Genomic DNA, 22,804 nt, shown 5'->3' on the forward strand with positions numbered 1-22,804 from the left:
TTTTCGATATTTCTGCAACCTCAAATAAGTGACAACTTCTCTGTGGATGAAGAGCCATGACATACCGCTACCACGGCAACGGACGCCGTGGCCAGGGCAAAGATAACACCATACGAACACACCAGCTGCTACCATGACGACGGCGTCCTCGCTACACAGACTAGAGGGCGCCTGATATACGCTTTATAATCCATGGCAACGGCGTCCTCACCACAAGGAGTAGAGGGCGTTGTAGTCCTTCCATATTAACCGCTTTAGTAAATTGACTCAAATGTTTTCTACGTAAATGTGCATTGTAATACAAGACGACACCACTTTTCGTGTGGCACAGATTGGTTTACTTTATATTATGACACATAATGTAATATACTTTTACGAATTTTACGAGTTGACTATGGAACATTTGTTATTATTTTAAAATTAACACTATAATTGTAACTCTTTTTAAATGGAATGGTTCCGTTTTCTGTTATTTAAACGCCCAGGAGATGACCCCTACGTCGGGTTGAAACCGGTTGGCGCTATTATAACAATAATAAATGCGATTAAGACTGTTCTTGAATTATTGATTGCAACATGTATTTCATTTGCAGACACAGTAACGTTCGGTACAGAGAAGCTTGCCTTCAGGATGACAATTTCATATATGACAAATGCTGTTGACAAAAGACAAATTAATAAATTCAATAAAAACACAATACTGACAATCACGTATGCATTAACATTACTGGATAAATCGAAGGACTTAATTTTATTTGCTGCTTCAATGAAGTTTAACTTATTATTGGAAGAAACTGCCTTTTAACGAATATCCAAAATTAAATTATTGTCTTCAGAAAAACTTTATAAGGAATGCTTTCCATATGTTAATATGTATGAATCATTGTAATAAACAGATAACATTCTCGTTAATGACACATGTCCAGTTGCTTGAAATGTAGCTGGCAATACCCCAGGCATATCAAATAGTTCACATGATAAATCACAATGTGTGGCATTCAACATTAATCCACTATTATTCAATCTGAGTGTAAAGGGTAGCTTAGGTGTATCATAATTATTACATGTAAATGTAACATTAAGGGTGGAGTTAAATGAGAAAATTATACCTTCAGAACATCGTTTAAGAAATGGATGATAAAGATGTATTAAAATTCTAGGGCAGTCATCTCTTTAGGGATGATTCATAAACAATTCTTTCTCACAGCTGTACACTCTACTGTCTAAGAATACTGCCGATTCAGGGCAAATTAACTTATGACTACGTTTACACATGTGCAAATCATTTTCATTTAGCGACACAAAATATATTCCATCCTTGCTGATCAGTAGATAATCATTTAGTACGTACTTTACGTGAGTACCTGCCTCTCTTCATTTCACAGGGTAAGTATAAATCTAATAAATTTCAAAATTATGCTTTGATCTAGCAATGGGAATAGAAACAATAACAGTTAATTCATCTTCAGTCTTTAAAGAGTGTGTGGTGGTTAACTTATAGTAAGCATATAAATTGTAAGAGTTAACAGGGTAAATCATAGTATAGGTTGCATCTAGCTTTCGCTCAATTGATAGTAGGATCTGTAAAAATTATTCTGGATGTAGTAGTACACTGCTCAAACAATCATTTGAACTACATTCTAAGGCTGTTCTTAAGTTAAGGGCATCCATTCTTGCATTTGATAAACTATCAGTAATCCTCAACAAAAGAGTGATTAAATCTAAGTGTGCACTCACAGCATTTAATCCTTGGAATAGTTCTTGGATATTTGCGTTCGATTAGTTACGAATTACGTGGAAATGTGAGATAAATTGGTTTACAATCTGTTCAATGAAAATTGTGTGGTTAGTTATGGTTCTTTGCATATTCTTTAATACGAGAATTTCATTAGTGAGGTTAGTTGAATCTGTACTGGATCGTTGTTCAAGAGGTAATGTTTTGCCTTTAACTTCCAGTAGATCTCGACTAGTTAAAGTACCAAATACAGTACGAAGTATACTCCCTCCAAAATCAGACCAGGCAAGTTGTGTGTGGCAAAAGCTTTAAAAAACAGTAAATCTCTTGCTCATAATTAGCAAATGTAGACTCTAGCTGCATTTTGGCTGTGATCCAGTTATTATACCAAGATGTACCCATTTCCAAAATTGTATTGTTACCATTAACAGAACGAATTAGATCAATTTGCTTCCTTACAGAATTGAACTGTTGCTGGAGTTCACTCAGATTATACTTGAGGACAAGTTTTGCATTACTGGTTGAAACTACCATGTCTGATCGTGGTTCAAATAAAACACCTGTACTATGTGGTACTATTACTACAGCTTTAGTAGAACACGCTATCATAGCAAATATTAAAATAAAAATGAACATGGTTAAGTAGTTCTAAATACTAGAGTTAACAATGAACATAAAATAAATGAGTTTCTTGTGGTAACCTGTGGAATAAAACGTTTAGTTTACTGTGCACTCGTGCAATAGCTTCAATACTAAATTTTCACAACATATTCACATAAGCACATGGCTGAAATGACACGCATTGCACTCTCACACACTATATACGTTTACACAGATTGTAGGGGTGTCTGGAACAGAATCGCTCTGAATGTGGTGATGCCTCGGCCTCGAAGTCTGGACTGCGAGCTCGCGATTCTCGCTTCCTGGGCTTGAGAGCAGCAGGTCTGCCTCTAGGTCGATCCTAGTCGTCTTGCGATACTACAGGAAATCTACCCAGAATTGGCTTTACACGATTGACATGAACGACAATCGAACGAAAGGGCAGTTGGAGGTTAAGAGTGACTGGCGACAACACCTCGAAGATTGGATATGGTCCTTTCCAAAACTTCTTAAACTTTTTGACTTGACTCTTCTTTAACACCACATTGCTCAGATACACAAGATCTGCAACTCGATACTGTGGCACTGCCGCTTGGCGGTCGTGTTGTCTTCCTTGCTGAAGAAAGGATTGATGATTTCGCTGGTTCACTCCTCTACTTGCTTCCTTTAGCTTGCGTGCTAGATCCCTTATGTGTTCATTGCTGACTCCGGCAGTCGATCGTGCAAAGTCCAATGGTGAATGCATTATTCTTCCGTAGACGATCTCCTATGGACTTAGGCCAGTTGAGCTGTGTATTTTAGCATTGTAACAACTTACCAAGTACGGTAAACAGACATCCCAATTATCGTGTTTGTTGCTCACGTAATGGCTAACCATTTTAATAATTGTTCTGTGGACTCGCTCGACTCTTCCATTTCCTTCAGGGTGTGCTGGTGTAGTCATTAACTAAGTTATTTGCATGAGCTTACAAGCCTGTTTAAGTAATTCACTCATAAAATTCGTTCCTTGTTCACTAATTATACTAAATGGTGATCCAAACTTAAGAATCGATTCTTTTACAAAAACTTTAGCTATAGTCTCAGCGCTCAGATCAAGTATTGATAACATGAGAAGGTATATAGAGAAATGATCTAACATTGTCAATATGTATTTGTTTCCATCTTTAGTCCTAGGCAACGATCCTACGACATCTAGTCCTACTCGTTCAAATGGTTCACTTGCCTCTGGCAGTTCCTGCAATGGTGCTCTGCTTTTTCCTACATTATTCCGTCTCTTACAGTAATCACATTGTGAAACAAACTCGAAAACGTCAACTTTGCGGCTCGGCCACCAAAACATGAGCTATTTTAATGTTGGTTGCTTTTTTACCGCAATGTCCTGATAACAAAGAGTAGTGTTGTTCTCTAATGATGTGCTCTTTCGTGCTTTCTGGAATAACTAGGCGGTTTCCTTTACTAGTGATTTTGTACAACAATCCATCTATTTCGACAAAACGTTTATCATTTTTCCATAGTTTGCATTGTGGATCTTCTTCTTGAGCTGCCTTCAACTCTTCTTCTCGGCTTATTGTATCATGAACATTGACTTTCCGACTCATCGCATCAGCATTCACATGTTGTTTACCAGGTCGGTGCGGACGGCGGCCAGTCGCGTATTTCGCGTCACAGAACAGCCGGACGCGCATGTACTGACCAAGCAAATAGTCAGCATTCCAGACAGGTCGGCTGGCGAGCACGTGTTACGTACCATATGGCTGCGCGAAATCCGTAGACCCTTACACAAAAGACTTAAACGTTTATTATGTAATGGATATTATTGTTACTTTGTTTAGAATGTGAAAGTGGTCGGGCTTTGCTTAATTAAATATGCTAAAATGTAAAATAATGTAGAATAAGCTGTAGCCAATCAGATGGACGGCTCCAGTAAAGAGAACTGCTCTAGTCAGCTGAGCGACGATGTTCGTCACGCGGGAAATGCGGTCGTCGACGGGCAGTGGGACAGTGCTGGTGCAGACGCGAATGGGGACAGTTTGGCTGTAGACACCAAAGGGTACAGGTCGGATGCAGACGCGAAAGCGGACAGTCGGTCTAGGAAGTGAAACGACTTAGAAAATTTCGCGTTGTGTGGTATCGCGAGACAGTCTCTGAGTGGCGAGCAGCCGAGTGCCTGGTGTGAGCTCTAACTTTTCGCGTAGATAACTTGTATTTCGCTATGAGACTGGGAATGATCAAACTGTGTCAAATGGATATGCGTTCGGGTGTAATAGTAATTCTAAATATGACCACTTTCGCTACTAGTTTGCTTTCTCAATAATCGTTATTCTAACCAAATCACAACTGTGTGGCCTACATCATTTATGGGTCATTAATTTAGTTCCCGATAGTGTTATTACTGTTATTATATGTTATGTTAACTTTGTATTTCGCAAACTTGACATCAGCCAGACAATTTAACCACAGGATCACAAGTGTCTAATTTAGGGCGTGTAATGCGACACATGCGGTTCAAACCCTAGATGAGTTTTAGGCAATACATTTTGACGAAGGGGAACCACATGTTCAAAATGGTTCAAATGGCTCTGAGCACTATGGGACTTAACATCTATGGTCATCAGTCCCCTAGAACTTAGAACTACTTAAACCTAACTAACCTAAGGACAGCACACAACACCCAGCCACATGTGAGCCCGAACATTTTTGGGATGTTAGCTCACAACTGGGGGCTCGTCCGGGATAGGAACTTGGGAAGTGTTAGTTGAGGGATACGAATCTTGCAGAGTGTTGGAACCGAAATGGATTTTGGAAAATGTTTGTTGCCGAATATGAACTCTAGAAAGTTTAGAATTGGATTTGAATTTTGCAAAGTGTTTCCAAAAGTATTATATGAACGATAGGCACGACCTCTCGCAAAAGTCAAATATGAGATCGGTTCAGGACTGAATATTAGGTTCCTTTAATAGTTGTGAAATTACAGTTGTAATTCTCGCAGTTAACGACATTCTGTGACCTAGGTCCCAAGTATGTGGCAGTTTAGGCAGTTTGCATGGGGGCTCTGAGCTATGAATTTTGCAACAGTTGTGTGCACCGAGTTTTAGCAGTAGTTAGGAGTGATAAAAAAAAGTAACGCGGAAGAAGAGGCGACATCGAAAGCACGTGGTTCCAGCCAGCAGCGGCATCTTCAACGGCGATTCATCGCGCAGCGGCGGTTGCAGTACCGCAGCAGAGGCTATGAGATCTTTAGCGTCGGCTTCAAGTGCAACATCGGCAGCAATACCATAGCAGAAGGATCCAGCACAACAAAGCTAAGTACCAGCGCTGATAGCGAGATGATGTATGATTCTGTAGTTCAATCGCCAATAATATGCGTTGCTAATATTAAACAGTCGGCTAGTTTGTGTGGGTCCGAAAATACTAGCGATCCGCTTAGCCCGAAGTCGGAGCGGGAGAGCGTGATTGGCGGTGAATTTAGTGGGGCAAATAGTCCGAAATCAGGCAAGGGAGATGAATTTGTGGGAGACATGATGTCGCAATTAATGCAAATTATAAGAGGATTGAGATCCAAAATTGATTCTGTTAAAACCAATATGGGATCCAAAATTCTTTCTGTTAAGACCCATATGGGTGACATAAATTTAAAAATTGATTCTGTTAAAACCGATATAGTTGACATAAATTTCAAAATTGATTCGGTTCAGTCCAAAATAGCTTCGGTTGTGAAAGACGAAGTAGATAAAGTGGCTAGTGGAATCGAGGAATTGATCGACGGAAAACTAAAAACCATTCGAGATTAAATGGGAAAAATTTTTGATGAAGTTGAGATACTTGACTCTAAGGTAGATCAAGTGGAGAAAAATTTCAGTGATAAGGCGGAGAAGTTGCAGGCGGATCTGGGTGGCAACGTAAGAAAAAATGGCTCTGAGCACTATGGGACTTAACATCTATGGTCATCAGTCCCCTAGAACTTAGAACTACTTAAACCTAACGAACCTAAGGACATCACACAACACCCAGTCATCACGAGGCAGAGAAAATCCCTGACTCCTCCGGGAATCGAATCCGGGAACCCGGGCGTGGGAAGCGAGAACGTACTCGCATAAAACTGGAAGGAAGATAGAAAGACGGATTTTATACGAAACTGTCTGTAAGGTTATGTAAAGCTTCAGACACTGTCGAGGGCTCAGGACTGCCGTACTGCGGCAGACTTCAGAATGAAGCTTTCAGAAAGATTCTGGTCACAATGTCATCAGTGTAAGAAGAAGACTGAACTTTTGAAAGCATGTAATTATCAAGTGCTGGCAAATACAAAACGAGAGCTCAAATGTTTATTTACTATCGCCAGAAGGACTTACTCCTGCCACAGTCTATGCAACTCGAAGATTTAATTCGTACATTGTTTCCAAAGTTGCCACAGTACGTACGTGAGACTGTTGTTATGCGTAGAAGAGATAGCATGGAACAGTTCATCATGGTGCTGGAGATTTGGACAATCATTGTGTAATTGGCACTAATTACAGTAATAAAAGGGAACGCTTTCCGCCAGAAAGACATTTTAAACAGCAACAAAAGATTTTTCATATCTTTTGGTAAAGATCAAAAGATTTTTCAGCCACCAAATCAAAATTATAGGAACCAAAGAAATCGCGGAACAGACTTCATAATAATTGGACGAGGAATGGAAGTGAACTTCCTTGTCACAACAACCGATTTTAGCAATGTACCAAAAGAGGGGCTAAGAACAATAATGTAGAAATCCTATCGCATGCTCCACCTGCAGGTAAATCGCAATGACCACGTTTCGGGAATCGACACAGGCATGTCCATAGACAATTTAAGAATGAAAAGAATTCGAACTGGTCTGACAATGAGATCAAGGAAATTAATTAATCTGGGCAGAGACACAAACACAAGAGAATAGAGGAGCGATTGTAGAACAGTGTGGCGAGGGGTTCAGAGGCACTGACACAGATACGTGGGTGTGCTGAAAAGAAATGCCTCCGAATTGTTTGTGAGAAAATTCTTAAAGCTTTTTAAATAAGACAAACGTTATTAAGATTTTATATCTTTATTTTTCACGTCTACATATTTATTTCTCAACATAGTCACCCTGGCGAAGCACACAATTCTTCCAACAAGAGACCAATTTGTTGATACCTTCACGGTAGAATGTTTGACTTTGTTGACACCTCTGCTTGCACCGATTCATCACTGTCAAAGTGATATCCTCTAAAGTGTTCTTTAAAGTTTAGAAGCGGATGAAAAACGGATGTGACAAAGTCGCGACTGTATGGAGGATTATCGATGACAGTGATCCCAAGGCACTGGATTGTTGTGCAGGTCGCAGCGCTCGTGTGTGGTCTGCCATTGTCATGCTGAAACAAAAGATGCTCCATGTGTGGATGAACTCTTCGAATTTGAAATCCGATTATAGCATGCCATTTCTCACGCACTGACATAGGTACATTATACACGGCTATGTTACACCCTACAATTCGGGGTCCTCTAGTGGCAGAGAGCTGTAAATATGTAGACATGAAGAACAACGATGTAAAATGTTAATAAAATTTGCCTTATTTGGAAAGCTTTCAGAGTTTTCACGTAAAAGACTCAGATGCATTACTATCGGCATGTCTTCGCATCTTATGTCCAGAACAAATAACTGATGAGAAGCCAGTTACTATAGACAATGGACATAAAGAAAAGAGCAGATTAAAGGAGTCTCAAACAATGCAACGGAAGGAGAAGAACATTTTTTTGTAAATTCAATAGATAAGGTAGGGATTCGAGAAGGTCTTTTGGAGAAGGATCAGCCTTTAAGAAATCTGTTCTCCATTTGGATATATATGTAAATTTTGGCAACATGAGAAAGGTGATGACTGTAAACAAAGCAAGTGAGGCTATGGTAATTTCATTGGATGCTTTGAAGAGCAGACCAATGTAGTTACAGAAGGAATAGAGTTGAAGTTAAGGTTGTTAATACTGGAAGGTCTTTAAGTGAATGTCACATTGGCCATTGATTATTTAAAGAAGAATAAGGGAAAATATATTTGAGCGATTGCAGCATGGAATTAGGGATGGACAATCTAAAAAGAGTATTGTTGTTTGAAGACAACTGGAAGGGGAAAATGGATTCAGCATGTTTGTGAGTTGTTGAAGTAGACTTTGATACTTTGGGGTGGATATGGATACATCCTAGGGCCACGACGAAATAGCTTTACAAGGACGACAAATAAGTTTGAAAACCACCCATAAGGCAGATGAAGGATTTTCAGTACAATGTAATTGGGTAGGTAGGGATATAGAAGATTAGAAGGAGCGAGAACAGAGTAAGATGGATACAATGATCCAGAAGAAGTATTGGAACTTCAAGATACCTCAGAATGAGTGTGGTTTGAAAATCGGTTTAAGACAGATGATGGTTGAATATGAAGGGGAAGAATGAATTTGATGAAACTATATTAAGAAAGAGAATGGCTGTACTACGAATTTGCTGCCATGGAAAAGAAATTATAAGCAGCGAAGACGACGATAGAAGAGTGGAAAAAGGGTAACATCCATAACCAAAACATGTTTGAACAAGAGAAGAACGTAACATCAGATAAGGATAGTCATATTATTGACTGTATGAAAGGACAGTCAGTATCAGAAATATTGAATGCTGAGCCAGAAGAATTTTACATTGCTAGCCTTTGGGAGAATCTTGTAGAAAGTGATATTTCATTGTCGAATGGAACTGTAGGGAACATAGCCACATGTCCAGTTATAACTATAAATATAAAGAATATTTCATCCAAAGCAGTGATAGGCACAGACATTATGGTTAATTCACACAAGGCTTTCAATAAATGTGAAATGGTGAGTTGCTGTCCAATATTTCTTCTTACAAGACATCAAGGTAAAGGGGAAATTTCGAATAATGATAACATATTGAAGAAGCAAGCATTTATGACAACAGAATGCCAAGGTAACATTATAGAGCCAAGTCTTTTGGTAGTATCACACTTAAATGCTGACTTGATTATTGTGATGAACTACTGACATGAGACGGATGCAGTAATCAATTGCAATAATGACCCCATTGGTGCTTGCAGCTTATCAGACAGCTCGTGTAACTGTTAATATAGGAAAGTCAGAATTTGGTAATGAAACAATTCAAAAATTTTGTCCACTATGAATCAAAATGTCCCATGTCAATACTTAGTCAATCTGCCACTTACTGGTTTTTTCACCTCTGCTGGTGACTTTTTAATGTGAAAACAGCAACTTGTACTGGAGTTAATAGACCACATTAAACCGTAGGGCCCCCCATAAATCACAGGGGCAAGTCATCTCACAGATCAGGCAGTCAATGAGCATACATATCAACTAACTATGATATGTAAAATACTACAATGACCAAATCGACCTTCAGGCTGAGAACATCTTTATCTTATACTAGCTATACCCAGCGAACTTCGTTCTGCCTCTGAAAATCTTTATATGTTATACCTGACCCGGCATATAAATTATCTCTAGTGTATAAGAATAATGTATATGTGTAACACAATGTATACATGGCAGACTTCGTTCCACCTCTGAAAATCTTTATATCTTGTAGCTAACCCAGCAAACGTTGTTTTTCCATATAAATTATCTCTAATCTATAAGAATAATGTATAAGTGTAACACAATAGCCGTTGCTGGCGGGAGCTAGTGACACAAACAATAATAATGGCCGAAAACTGTGTAGGGAGTGAGTAAAGGCTTCAGGGGAAGTCTGGCAGTATCGGCCACTATTAGTTCTAGCCTTTCTACGGTAGATCGCGCGGATTTAAGAATTGCAGCCGATACACGGCTCGTCCATGAGCATACAAACATAGCGGCAATTTCGTGTCGAAACGTGTTCGCCAGCACTGTGAATAAGGCCAAGCGCGCACACACATCGATTTTTATTGTATGTAAAAATATTGTACGATTAAATTCTCTTATGATATACAGGACGTAAAATTCCGTCTGAGGCCTGCGATCATTTTTATGTTAATAATTCGCAACCAATGCTGTACAATCGCAATAAAGTCATGAGATGTTCAATTGACTCTTTTATTACAACATGTTACGCGTTTCGGGATTACACCTATCTTCAGACATCACAAACTTCAACTCCTTCCTAAACAACCAGGCGTACAGCCTTGACAACTCAAAGAAAGTGTTGAATAACATATGACTCCGACACAAGCAGTCTTGAAGCAGATCATTTTGTGAGCCTGAGCCTGAGTAGCGTTTTGCAGTTGACAAAAGCTTCACAGTTTAACTGAGCATCTCGAATGTTGACTGGAAATCGTCTCGATGATGGCAGGACAACAACATCTTCATTGCAAACGATCACCCAGAGAAATCTTTGTTATTTGTGCTTGATGGAATGGCTTCCTTAGTCGGGAGCTCTGATCTCCCACAATCTGTGACTGCTTGTGATGCCTGCAAGATGTCTCACCTGAAAATAACATCATGACTACATCCTGTTAAAATGACAAATTCGAAGGGCTGTGTTTTGTCATTTATAGTTATTCTTGCAATACATGTTCCTGTTTGGCGGCATGTATTCCCCTGTTCACCATATGCGACTTTAACATAATCGCTTCTGTATTATGAAACATAGTCTTCCCTAGCTGATGACTGGGAACTTCCAACATTACAGAAAAGGAAACCTCTGGGACGACTAGTGCCCAGAAGGTTGGCCATCGATGATGATGTCACTGAGATCTCCTGGCATCTTGGTGACTGAAATCTAAGGAGGATTTACATCTGTGGAGGCCTCACCACCACAGATGGTCGCCTCGTTTATTTTTCTTGAAATTGGCGGCCAGGCGAGCGTCTGATACCTCTGTACAGCGATGGCAAACTTACCCCATGACTTGAGTTGCGACCTCTTCCAGGGTACGACGATGGGCTTCATCTTATAGGTCTGCTATAATCTTCTCCAGTCGACTGGCTTGAATCAGACAACTGTGATGGTTGACGTCTTGCAGCATAATAACAGTCACTGAGCTGTTCTCTTCTCTCTCTGCAATAATGTACAATGTGTCCAGTGCGCCCATAGTGAGAACATACTAGCGTGTTGTTCTCCGTTCTTTTAATACCTGTTTCTCAGCAGGGAGTTCTACTTGGCAGAGGAACTGGTTATATCTGCATTGGTCAAATGTTGGGTTACCATTTGACAGATGTGACATAAATTCAAGTTCACCGAGTCCATTCTTCACAGCTTATTTGACTAGTGGTGGAAGTGGTGCCAAATATCGATATCCATCTCCTTCGACATTAACTATTACCTCCTGATGTATGGGGTCGACATTCATGGCTGGTATCTCTTGTGTGCTAGCCTGACATTTCTAATTACTGCACATTGCTGTATATCTTCCCTTACTATTTGGTGCATGAGAGAGCTGAGCTCATAGTGGTCATCCACAACTGCTGTATCTTTTTCGCTTTGCTCTTTTCTGTTGCATTTCCTCAATTCGCTGTCACCATTTGATGAATTCCTCTTTTGTTGTGACATCCTTTACCAGGAGACCTTGGTAAGTGATGTTGATTCATTTAATCAAGTGTGAGATTTTGTTGGCTTTTGTCATATAAGCATTTATGGTGTAGCATAGAGCCAAAACGTTCTGAATGTACAACTGTGTCGTTTCCCAATGACATTGTGTCCTGTTCTTCAATTATCCTTCCGCTAAAGGCACTTGCTGCTGATTTTCATCAAACTTTTCCCTCACTTCGCCCTGGCATTTGCCCCAACTATTGAGCTGCTTTTCAAGTTCTCGAAGAACATCTAGACAGTGTCATCCAAACAAAAGTTTACATTTTCCAAACACATCTTTTCATCTGACCTATTGTATATGGCGACTTAGTCGAATCCTTTCAGCCATTTTGTTGGATCCTGACACAGTTTAACATAACAGATAGCCTGTCCCATGATTTGACAATGTCAAAGAACAAAACAAATTGTGTTGTTCCTTAGAAATAATCAATAGTCTTTCTTTATGTATAAAGACCAAAATTATTATTTTAAGAAATACATCAGTCTAAATGAGATAAATCTTACTATTACATCACTAATTGAAAAGATGTAAGAAGATTATAGTTTTGTGTAATACAATCTCGAGTTGTATGAACCCACTTCTCATTTCAGTACGTATAAGTTTATTAGACAAAATGTTAGTCACCACCTTAAAATTGTGCACTGGTCATTTTGGAGTGCAGCAGGTAGTGTAAAACTGGTATGAGGCTGTCACGTCATCCATCACCACTGATGTAAGTCTTGGCAGTGAAGTGCTATGTATGTGGCAGTCAGCTGTTTGGGGTCAATGCAGAAGTATGGGTTGACATCGAGATGTGACAGAATGCCAGAGAGGAGCTATTGTGCTTAGCCATTCCCCTGTCCACACCCTACATAAGGTAGTTTTGTTTGCTGTTGTACAGAGAATGTAAAAAGATTCTAACCAACAGGTAGAAAGTATAAGTATCGCATCTTATTAATGACAGTCAGTTTCAGATCCAACAGAAATTATTGCTGTCAGTGAATACAGGTCCATTTCAACCAGTTTCTAAATCTTCATTGTGAAGTCAACTAACTGTATCCAGTGGACATTTGGAGTCGGTACCTTGCAAAAGGCCATTGCTCACAGTGGCACATAAAATTGCATGTTTGCAGAGTGGTATACAACCCAGTAAAACGACAGTAGTTGACTGAGAACATCTACTGTGGTATGACTAGCCGCGATTTTACTCCTTTCCAAAAGATGCATGGAGTTGAGTGACCAATGAGGCATTTAACCCACAATGTGTTACGGTTGTGGTTTAGCTCATAAGTGGTTCTGTGCAGTTTTGGGATGTTTTTCATACCAGGACTTTGGTCTACTCATTTGGGTTATTGTGCACATGAAGTAGGAACTGTACTTCAAAATTCTGTGCGAACAGGTGTTGCCTTTTCTTGACACCTTCATTATGAGTATGCTGTGAATCCTGCCACCACTCAGTATGACATTAGCTGTCTTCACAGGGACGTCCACACACGTCTGCAGGTTGATCGACACTGAGGTACACTAGCACACCTCTACTGGCCCACTAAATCAAACGATCTCGATCCCATAGGATATGTCTGAGACTATTAGGAATGGATACACTAAATCAAACGATCTCTATCCCATACGAAATTTCTGAGCCTATTAGAAACAGAGACTAAAATATAGTTGCTCTATGGGATGTAATCGTGAATGAATGGCTTCAACTAGATAAGGCATATCTGAAGATATTATTTTGACTCTCTTGCTCGCCAGATTGAGACTATTGCCAAAGCTAGAGGCAATGCTAGACAATATTAGCATCATGTACACTAGACTTTCACTAATCCATCCCTCAGTAGTCCGGCCTCTCAGTAATCTGGCGCACATCCAAAAACACATGCACAATGAATTATAGTGTGCAACAAAATGCTTAGTTAAACAATGCTTTATACACTGTATTTGAAATTGTAGGTTTCTTTACAGTTCAGAATCATGACACCTAAAAGGAAACACGTTACACTAGACCTCAAGCAGAAACTCAAAATTTTTGATAAGTTAAATTGAGGTTCTTTGCACAAAGCCAGTGCTGCTGAGTTCAGTGTTGGACGAGCAACTACTTATGACATCACAAATAAAGAAGATGTTATTCAACAGTGCTCAACACAATGGATAGTGAGTTCGGAAAACGGAAGGTTATGTGAAAGAATGAGAATGAAGAACTAGATGTAGCTGTTTATAGATGGTTCATACAACAATGCAGTAAAGGTATTCCAGACAGTGGCCCGATTATAAAGGAAAAAGCAGTTGCAGTTAACAAACAACTTAGAGGTAGTACCTTGTTTGCATTGAGCATAGGTTGGCTATAAAACTGGAAAAAACGACATGGCATTCTGCAGCTGACAGTCACCGGGGAAAGTCGCTCAGCTAACAATAAGGATGCTGATGAGTTTGTAAGCAAGATACAGAAGATAATAAAGGTAGAAGATTAAACTGCTAATGTCTTGTATAATGGCTGATGAAACAGGACTCTTTTACAAGATGCTTCCTTCAAAAGCATTAGCTGCCAAGAACAAAAGCTCATGGTTACAAGCAACGGAAACAGCGCGTAACATTAATAGCATGTTGTAATGCAAATGGGAGTCGTAAACTACCGCTTATGGTGATTGGAAAATCCAACATCCACATTGTTTTCAACACACTGACATAAATACTCTACCAGTGCAGTAATGTGCTTAGAAGAAAGCGTGGATGGACAAATATTCTCTCGGTCGTTCCAAGAAATGTTTGTACCAGAAAAGAGCTAAAGAAGAAAAAGCTTCCACTGAAGGCTATCCTTATAGCTGACAATGCTCCCAGTCATTCTTCAGATGTCTCACTAAAGTCTGATGGTATACAAGCACTTTGCTCCCACACAATGTGACAGCCCTAATTCAGCCCATGGACCAGAGAATTTTGGAATCAATTAAACGTCATTATCGACATTCACCTCTCGGCTCCTTGCTGAACGCAAGTGAAAACGACTCTATCGAGACTATGCTGAAGGTATGGAAAGCAATTAATATATGTGATGTTGTTTTTGAAGCAGCCGAAGCATGGGATAAAGTGGAGAGTGCTACCATAATGAAGAGCTGGAGAAAATTGTGGCCATCCATTGATGCCAAGAGGGATCCAGTAGTTAGTGACAGTGATGAGCCAGTCAATTCGAAATTATCAATTACTTTGTACACTGACATGTTCTACAACCTTCCAGGAGGAGAAGAAAATGATGATGAAGATGTTACTAAGTGGCTGAATAAGGAAAACTATGATATGGACCAAACTTTAACAGATGAAGAAATAATCAAATGTGTGTAAGGAAGTAATGATGAAAGAGATGAAGAAGACAACACAGGAGGAGAGTGCATGAAGATTTCTCAGACTGCTGGTTCTGAAGCTGCTGAGGTCTTCCTGGAGTACATTATGCAACAACCAGACACATGCGTACCGATGTAATGCTTGTAAATCGGTTGCATGATAAAGTACACCACTGTTGCGTATCATCATTGTGACAGTTACAAATTAGGGACATGTTTCATAGTGAGTGATATGACTGTATAATTATGTACAGTATACACTCAACGACTAAGTTTTCTTTGAAAATTAATGTATTTTTTGATTTAATAAAGAATATCCCCTGTTTTTTTAATTGTATCTTTCGTTTTAAGAAAGTACAGTGCACTATATCCCTTCTGTTTTAAATGCATATCAAGCTGCTAAATGAAAAGTTCCAAATGAAGAAAGTTAGTGAGTTAGTTAGTTTCGTGTTCCATGGATCATTTTGTGCAAGAACTGTAATGATGTAGAATCAGTCATTGAACATTCGCATCATAAATTAATTTGTAAACATACCTATACATTGAACATTTATAAGGCCTTTTTTTTAATATGCTGATGTGAGTTAGAAATTCCTACCCACCACCTTTTACACATTACCATATAAATTCTTCTACAGAATAGAAGGGCCTGTCAATGAGAAACTTTCCCAGTTTGTTTTCAGATTTTAATTTGCTGTCTATGAGACTTTTTGTATCAATATGTAAGTGATCAAAAATTTTTGTTGTAGCATTGTTCACTCTTTTTAGTACTGAAGACGACTTTAACATGGATTAATGAATGTCATTTTTCCTTCTTGTATGGTAATTACGTACATCATTGTTCCTTTTGAACTGTGGTGGTTTATTTACAACCAACTGCATGAGGAAACAAAATACTGTGGAGCAGTAGTAAGAATGTCTAACTCCTTAAACAGGTGGCTACAAGATGGTCATAGGTGAGCACCACATATTATTCTTACAGCACATTTTTCAGTGATGAAGATTTTCTTTCTTATCGTGACTGACACAGTCAAATGCCATAGATAAGTCGCAGAAAATGCCAACCGGTACTGTTTTATTTTGGTACAATTTGTTGAGTGAATATGTAAATGGCATTCTCAGTAGAGCAACTCTTCCGAAACCCAAACTGTGATTTTCTTACGATGCTATTGTTGCTAAGGTAAGATACTATTCTAGAATACATCACCTTGTCAAAGATTTTGAAAATTATGTCAGCATAAAGTACCCGGTCAGTGAAGTGGGGTGATTAACATAGTGTACAATGATGTCCGTAAGCATTTTGAGACTGACTCAGTGTAACAATCAGAATAATACTGAAACATAACTGCAGTGTAATTACCCATGTAGTACACTTATATATTTATACATGATGGATGTGCGTAATTTTTTTTTCCTAAAGTGATCCAATGAGAAGCAAATAGTACAACAACTATTTCTATTATTGATATAATTTATACAAAGTTGTTCAGCTGAAGTGGAAAATATTGTTTAATAGAATAATGAACACTGACTCAACAGAAATCTGAGCTGAGTCTTCTGGGAATAGTATCTGGCGCGACTTTATGGCGCCGGTAATAACTGCAGCTGTGAACGAGGCTGCACATTTGTTGTTTACCTTGATGCAGATACTACCAAACGTCTTTGAATTAAAAACTGCTCTGCTGTCAACCGATTTCGGTTGCGAAAAACTGAGTGATTAGAAAGATATTATAGGAGCATTGTCCTAAAGTTATACATTGGTAGTGGAACTTCGTCGTATTATACGAGATATACTTGCTGCCGATGTGCTGAAACTTCATTTTAGTATCACAGACAGCGCGAACTAGAAAGAATTCGCAAGGTTAATGTTGGCACTACTACATAATCAAATACAAACTTAAAAATGTCGTCATCGGGAGGTAAGTCGCATGTGTCGTTAGCGTAGATACAAATAAAGTGTATAACTTCATTTCTTCCGTTTCTTTTTTGTACACCAAGCGTAGGTAAGCTAGTGCTATTCGTGGTGGTGAAATTTTCGCCTTAGTTTCTCCATTTTTTTCTGATTTTGTGTTTATGGCGTTAACCCGGCAATGTTTTTATGGGTGTTGTAGCGGAACAGCCGGCAACGGAAGAAAACGTCGAACCGCAGTCCTCGGGCAGTAATGGTGTGCCAGAAACTGCACAGGTAAATAACTTGATTTTGTTCTGTCCTTGTGATTATTTAGCTATGCGTGAGAAGTAATGCTTTAGAAGCTTGTGGGAAGTGCGTAAAAGTCACTTGCGTTGCCAAATTTGCCCTTATACGGCAAATTAGAAAGCCTGAGACAAATAAATTAAAATCTCTTTACTGTCAACATACTGTTCTATTTATTTCCGCGTTGGTTTGAAGCTGGGTTTCAGAGTGAAAGCGGCTGTAGGTGAAATCCAGCCTCAGTTAGCAATTTTAGCTGACACACACACACACACACACAGAGAGAGAGAGAGAGAGAGAGAGAGAGAGAGAGAGAGAGAGAGCGCAACAACAACATTTTTTTTATGTATCTTATACGTAGTCGGAAATTGCTGATTAACTTCCTTAGCACATCAGAATGCCTCTTAAAGGCCGGATTTTCAGTTGTGAATAAATAAATTGTAGATTATAGTCAAACATGCCAGCAAATCATTTAAAAAAGTTAACTTTATAATTTCTACTGTAATATTCCTATTCAGAACCAAGAAGTCATTTTACCAGTGTTAAGAAACGTTTTGCTGTGATTTTTCACCAGAATAATCATGCCAAATGCTGTGCTCAAATATTTGTTGAAAATTCCAGCAATTGTCTTAGTACCAGTCTTCGTCCGCACTACAGACTGTTGTATATACACGATCTACGCCGGCCGCGGTGGTCTCGCGGTTCTAGGCGCTCAGTCCGGAACCGCGCGACTGCTACGGTCGCAGGTTCGAATCCTGCCTCGGGCATGGATGTGTGTGATATCCTTAGGTTAGTTAGGTTTAAGTAGTTCTAAGTTCTATGGGACTGATGACCACAGATGTTAAGTCCCATAGTGCTCAGAGCCACATGATCTACAAAATATTATTACCTGAATAGAGTAAAACGTACACATGGTGCAGTAGATTGTGCTAGACAGTCATTTAGTTAATAACATTCTTATTTCTGATGTCTGCACAAAAGACAGCTTTGCTGTCGGTGAACACTGTGCCAGCTTTAATCATTGACAATTATTACTCCTTACATTTGTTTCAAGATTACCAACATTAACATATAGCAGGATTGCTTGGAGTAACTTCAGACTGTCAAATTTGAAACCATTGCTAAATCTCTGGTTACTAAGTTTTGTGCCATGATGTGCACTATGACTATAATACTGTTAATACTGAACAGGATATAAAATCTGTTAAATCTGAGCTCAAGAGGGTAATCAATAAGCCAAAAATTATTTTAGGACACTCCTCAGACATTCACTGGACTGATGTTTACAGTGCTCATGGCATGAATGGAAAATATAACACTTTTGCTAATAAAGTGCTTACCTTATTCGAACACTGTTTTCCCCCAAAACTTACCAAGATTAGAGCAAAGTCTACAAAGAAGCCATGGATTACTCAAGGAATAGGGGTATCTTGTAAAACAAAAAGAAAACTGTATCTGTCAATCCTAAATAGTTCAGATGTTGATGCTATAGCACACTACAAGAAATAGTGCAAAATATTTAAGACTGTAATACGGATGTCAAAGCAAATATATTACAAGGAAAAGATAGTCATATCAGATAACATAATAAAGACAATTTGGGATATAGTGAAGGAAGAGACCTGTAGAACCAGACATGAAGAGGAACAAATAGCATTGGTGACAGATGTGTATAGTGTTGCAGAACTTTTTAACAAACATTTTATAACTGTTACAGAAAATATGGGGTTGTCAGGTTCGGTAGATGCTGATATGGAATACCTAAGACCAGACATTTCAAGTAACTTCCATAATATGAATTTGACCCTCACTATCCCAACAGAAATAATGTCCATCATAAAATCTTTAAAATCAAAAACATCTAGTGGGTATGATGAAATATCAACAAAGTTAAGTAAAGAATGTGATTCTGAGCTAAGTAACATATTAAGCTATCTGTGTAACCAGTCGTTTATCAGTGGTATATTTCCTGAATGGTGGAAATATGCTGAAGTTAAGCCACTGTTTACGAAGGGAGATAAAGAAATAGCATCAAATTTCCATCCAATTTCACTGTTGCCAGCATTCTCAAAAATTTTAGGAAAAGTAATGTGCAGTCGGCTTTATAACCATGTTATCTCAAATAACTTACTGTCAAAGTCACAGTTCGGATTTCTAGAAGGTTCTGATATTGAGAAGGCTATCTACATTTACAGTGAAAATGTGCTTAATTCATTAGACAAAAAATTGCAGGCACTGGTATATTTTGTGATCTGTGAAAGGCATATGATTGTGGAAATCACAATATCCTTTTAAGTAAATTAGAATATTATAATGTAACAGGAAATGCTGCAAAATGGTTCAAACTTATATCTCGGACAGGAAACAATGGGTGTTATTAGGAAAGAGACATGTATCAAGCTATCAGGCATCATCCAACTGGGAACAATTACATGTGGTGTCCCACAAGGTTCCATTTTGGGCACTTTTTCTTGTGTATATCAATGACCTTTCATCAGTAACATTACCAGATGCCAAGTTCCTTTTGTTTGCCAATGATACAAACATAACGATAAATAGCAAATCAAGTGTAGTCTTAAAGATCAGCTAATAAAATATTTGTGGACATTAATCACTGGTTCCTAGCCAATTCTTTGTCACTAAACTTTGAAAAAAACACACTACATGCAGTTCAGAACTTCTAAGGGGTGTCCCACGAGTATATGTTTAACATATGATGACAAGAAGATAGAAGAAGTGGACAGTGTTAAATTCTTCAGATTACAGCTTGATAAATTCAACTGGTAGGAGCACACCATAGAACTGCTGAAGCGTCTTAACAAATCTCTGTTTACAATGAGAGTTTTTTCAGACATAGGGGATATAAAAATGAAAAAGCTGGCATACTATGCTTACTTTCATTCCATAATGTCATATGGGATTATTTTTTGTGGTATTTCATCAAGCCAAGCTATAGTTTTCCGGGCACAGAAATGTGCAGTAAGAGTTATATGTGGTGCGAACTCAAGAACATCCTGCAGAAGCCTGTTTAGGGAACTAGGGATACTAACTACTGCTTCGCAATATATTTATTCCTTAAGGGGCTCCGGAAAGGCTCAAAATCATGAAAAGTTCAATTTTTACTTTTTTGCGTTTTCTGAATCTGCAGACTATTACCTTTTTAATAGATATATAATTTATTCAATTCCGAAGACAACTATTTTTAAATTTTTTTTGAAATGTGTTCTACATGGGTGTGACCCACTGTGGCGCTGTTAAACTGCTGTCAAATGGTGTTATTATTAACGTCCGTGTTCATCAGGTACATTTTGGTGATGTGAGATAAAGTATATGTTGTGGCTAACCTGTGATGGTTCAATATATATCGCTGGTGTGAATGTCGATTGTTTCATGTTTATTTACTCTGTCGTTATCTCGAAAATATTCGTAATTAATTCTGTTTCTTGAGTCTCTGTTTTGTTGAAGTATAATAATGAGTAAAAGTAAAGTTATTAGAAATCCTCTGAAGGCTTTTAAGAAAAGGAGAAATGTTGGAAAGCCAAAGGTATGTGTTATTACTGTAAACAATAAAGACGATGAAAATCCCCAACATAGCTTGTGTCCCAAAGAAGAAGACAGTTGGTGTAAATATAACAAAGGATTGCTAACTAGTGAAGTGTACACTCATAAGCATAGTCTGCCTCATGCTATAATGGAGGTGATAAAACCTATTTTCAGAGACTTATCAGCACCTGAACTGTTGAAAAAGTGTATTCACGGAAAAACTGAAAACCCCAATGAAAGTGTAAATAGTGTTATATGGTCGAGAATCCCCAAGACTGTATTTGTTGGAATAGAAACACTTCACTTTGGTGTGTATGATGCTGTTGCGACTTTCAATGATGGCAACATTGTAAGGTGCAAGGTATTTAGAAATATGGGAATGAAGATAGGTTCTAACATGGTACGAGCGATGCTTGCTTTAGACAAAGAACGCCTTCGGGCTGCAGACAGGGCTGTAAAGAGTCTAGAAATACAAGCAAGAGTAAACAGGAGGAGGAACAAGAGGAATCTGGAGGAGGAGTTCGCAGAGGATGAAGATAATCCATCCTATGGACCTGGAATGCACTAAAAAGTTAATCCAATCTTTGTCGCTCGATTCCCAAAACTTTTATTTTCTCATACTAATTACATGTTTTCTAAGGATCTTCCAAACATATTTGTTTCAAACTTTCAGTAAATGTTACACAGTATCTTCTGCATAATTTAACACAGCCTTTTTCCAAAAAAACTGTATATTTTTCAATATATAAATAAAAAATTGCAAAAAAAATGTTGTGAATTTTCATTACAATTGAAAAAAAATAATCTTTAATAACTGAACTAAAATTTTGTAAAATCCCTGTGTTAAGTTGTAGCCCATATTCCAATAAATAATCTGTAAAAAGTTCAACTTCCTACCTCAAATACTTTGTGAGGAAAAATGTAATTTATAAGCGTTATTTTAATATTGCAAGTATAGGGCGTTTCGGAGCTCCTTAATGAAATTTGTCATTAGAAATATGACTTTTTCAAACCAACAGCTCAATTTATGGAATCAATACTAGAAATAAGAATAATCTTCACAAGGATTTAAAGTCACTTAGTCTTCTACAAAAAGGTGTCCATTATTCAGGAACACACATTTTCAATAAGTTGCCAGCAGCCATAAAAAGCTTAACAACCAATGAAATTCAGTTTAAGACCAACTCCTTCTACTCCATTGAGGAATTTCTGAGTAAAACCAACTGATTTGTGTGTGATATATGATGTGACTTACCAAATGAAAGTGCTGGCAGGTCGACAGACACACTAACGAACACAAACATACACACAAAATTCAAGCTTTCGCAACAAACTGTTGCCTCATCAGGAAAGAGGGAAGGAGAGGGAAAGACGAAAGGATGTGGGTTTTAAGGGAGAGGGTAAGGAGTCATTCCAATCCCGGGAGCGGAAAGACTTACCTTAGGGGGGGAAAAAAGGACAGGTATACACTCGCGCACACACACACATATCCATCCACACATATACAGACACAAGCAGACATATTGAAACTTTAAATATGTCTGCTTGTGTCTGTATATGTGTGGATGGATATGTGTGTGTGTGTGTGTGTGCGTGTGCGTGCGTGCGTGCGCGCGCGCGCGCTAGTGTATACCTGTCCTTTTTTCCCCCTAAGGTAAGTCTTTCCGCTCCCGGGATTGGAATGACTCCTTACCCTCTCCCTTAAAACCAACATCCTTTCGTCTTTCCCTCTCCTTCCCTCTTTCCTGATGAGGCAACAGTTTGTTGCGAAAGCTTGAATTTTGTGTGTGTGTTTGTGTTAGTTTGTGTGTCTGTCGACCTGCCAGCACTTTCATTTGGTAAGTCACAT

At 38.6% G+C, this 22,804-nt stretch overlaps 1 protein-coding gene across 1 annotated transcript in view; it reads left to right on the forward strand.

Moving 5' to 3' along the window:
- Positions 1–16,880: 16,880 nt before the first annotated feature.
- Positions 16,881–22,804, forward strand: part of LOC126194886 (protein dpy-30 homolog) — a 15,341-nt gene continuing 9,417 nt past the window's right edge. The window contains exons 1-2 of the mRNA XM_049933236.1: positions 16,881–17,140; positions 17,333–17,406. Of these exons, the coding sequence (XP_049789193.1) occupies positions 17,125–17,140; positions 17,333–17,406 (90 nt within the window). The 5' untranslated portion in view covers positions 16,881–17,124. The remainder of the gene's footprint in view (positions 17,141–17,332; positions 17,407–22,804) is intronic.

Source organism: Schistocerca nitens, chromosome 7, assembly GCF_023898315.1.
Source record: "Schistocerca nitens isolate TAMUIC-IGC-003100 chromosome 7, iqSchNite1.1, whole genome shotgun sequence".
NCBI classification, from domain to species: domain Eukaryota; kingdom Metazoa; phylum Arthropoda; class Insecta; order Orthoptera; family Acrididae; genus Schistocerca; species Schistocerca nitens.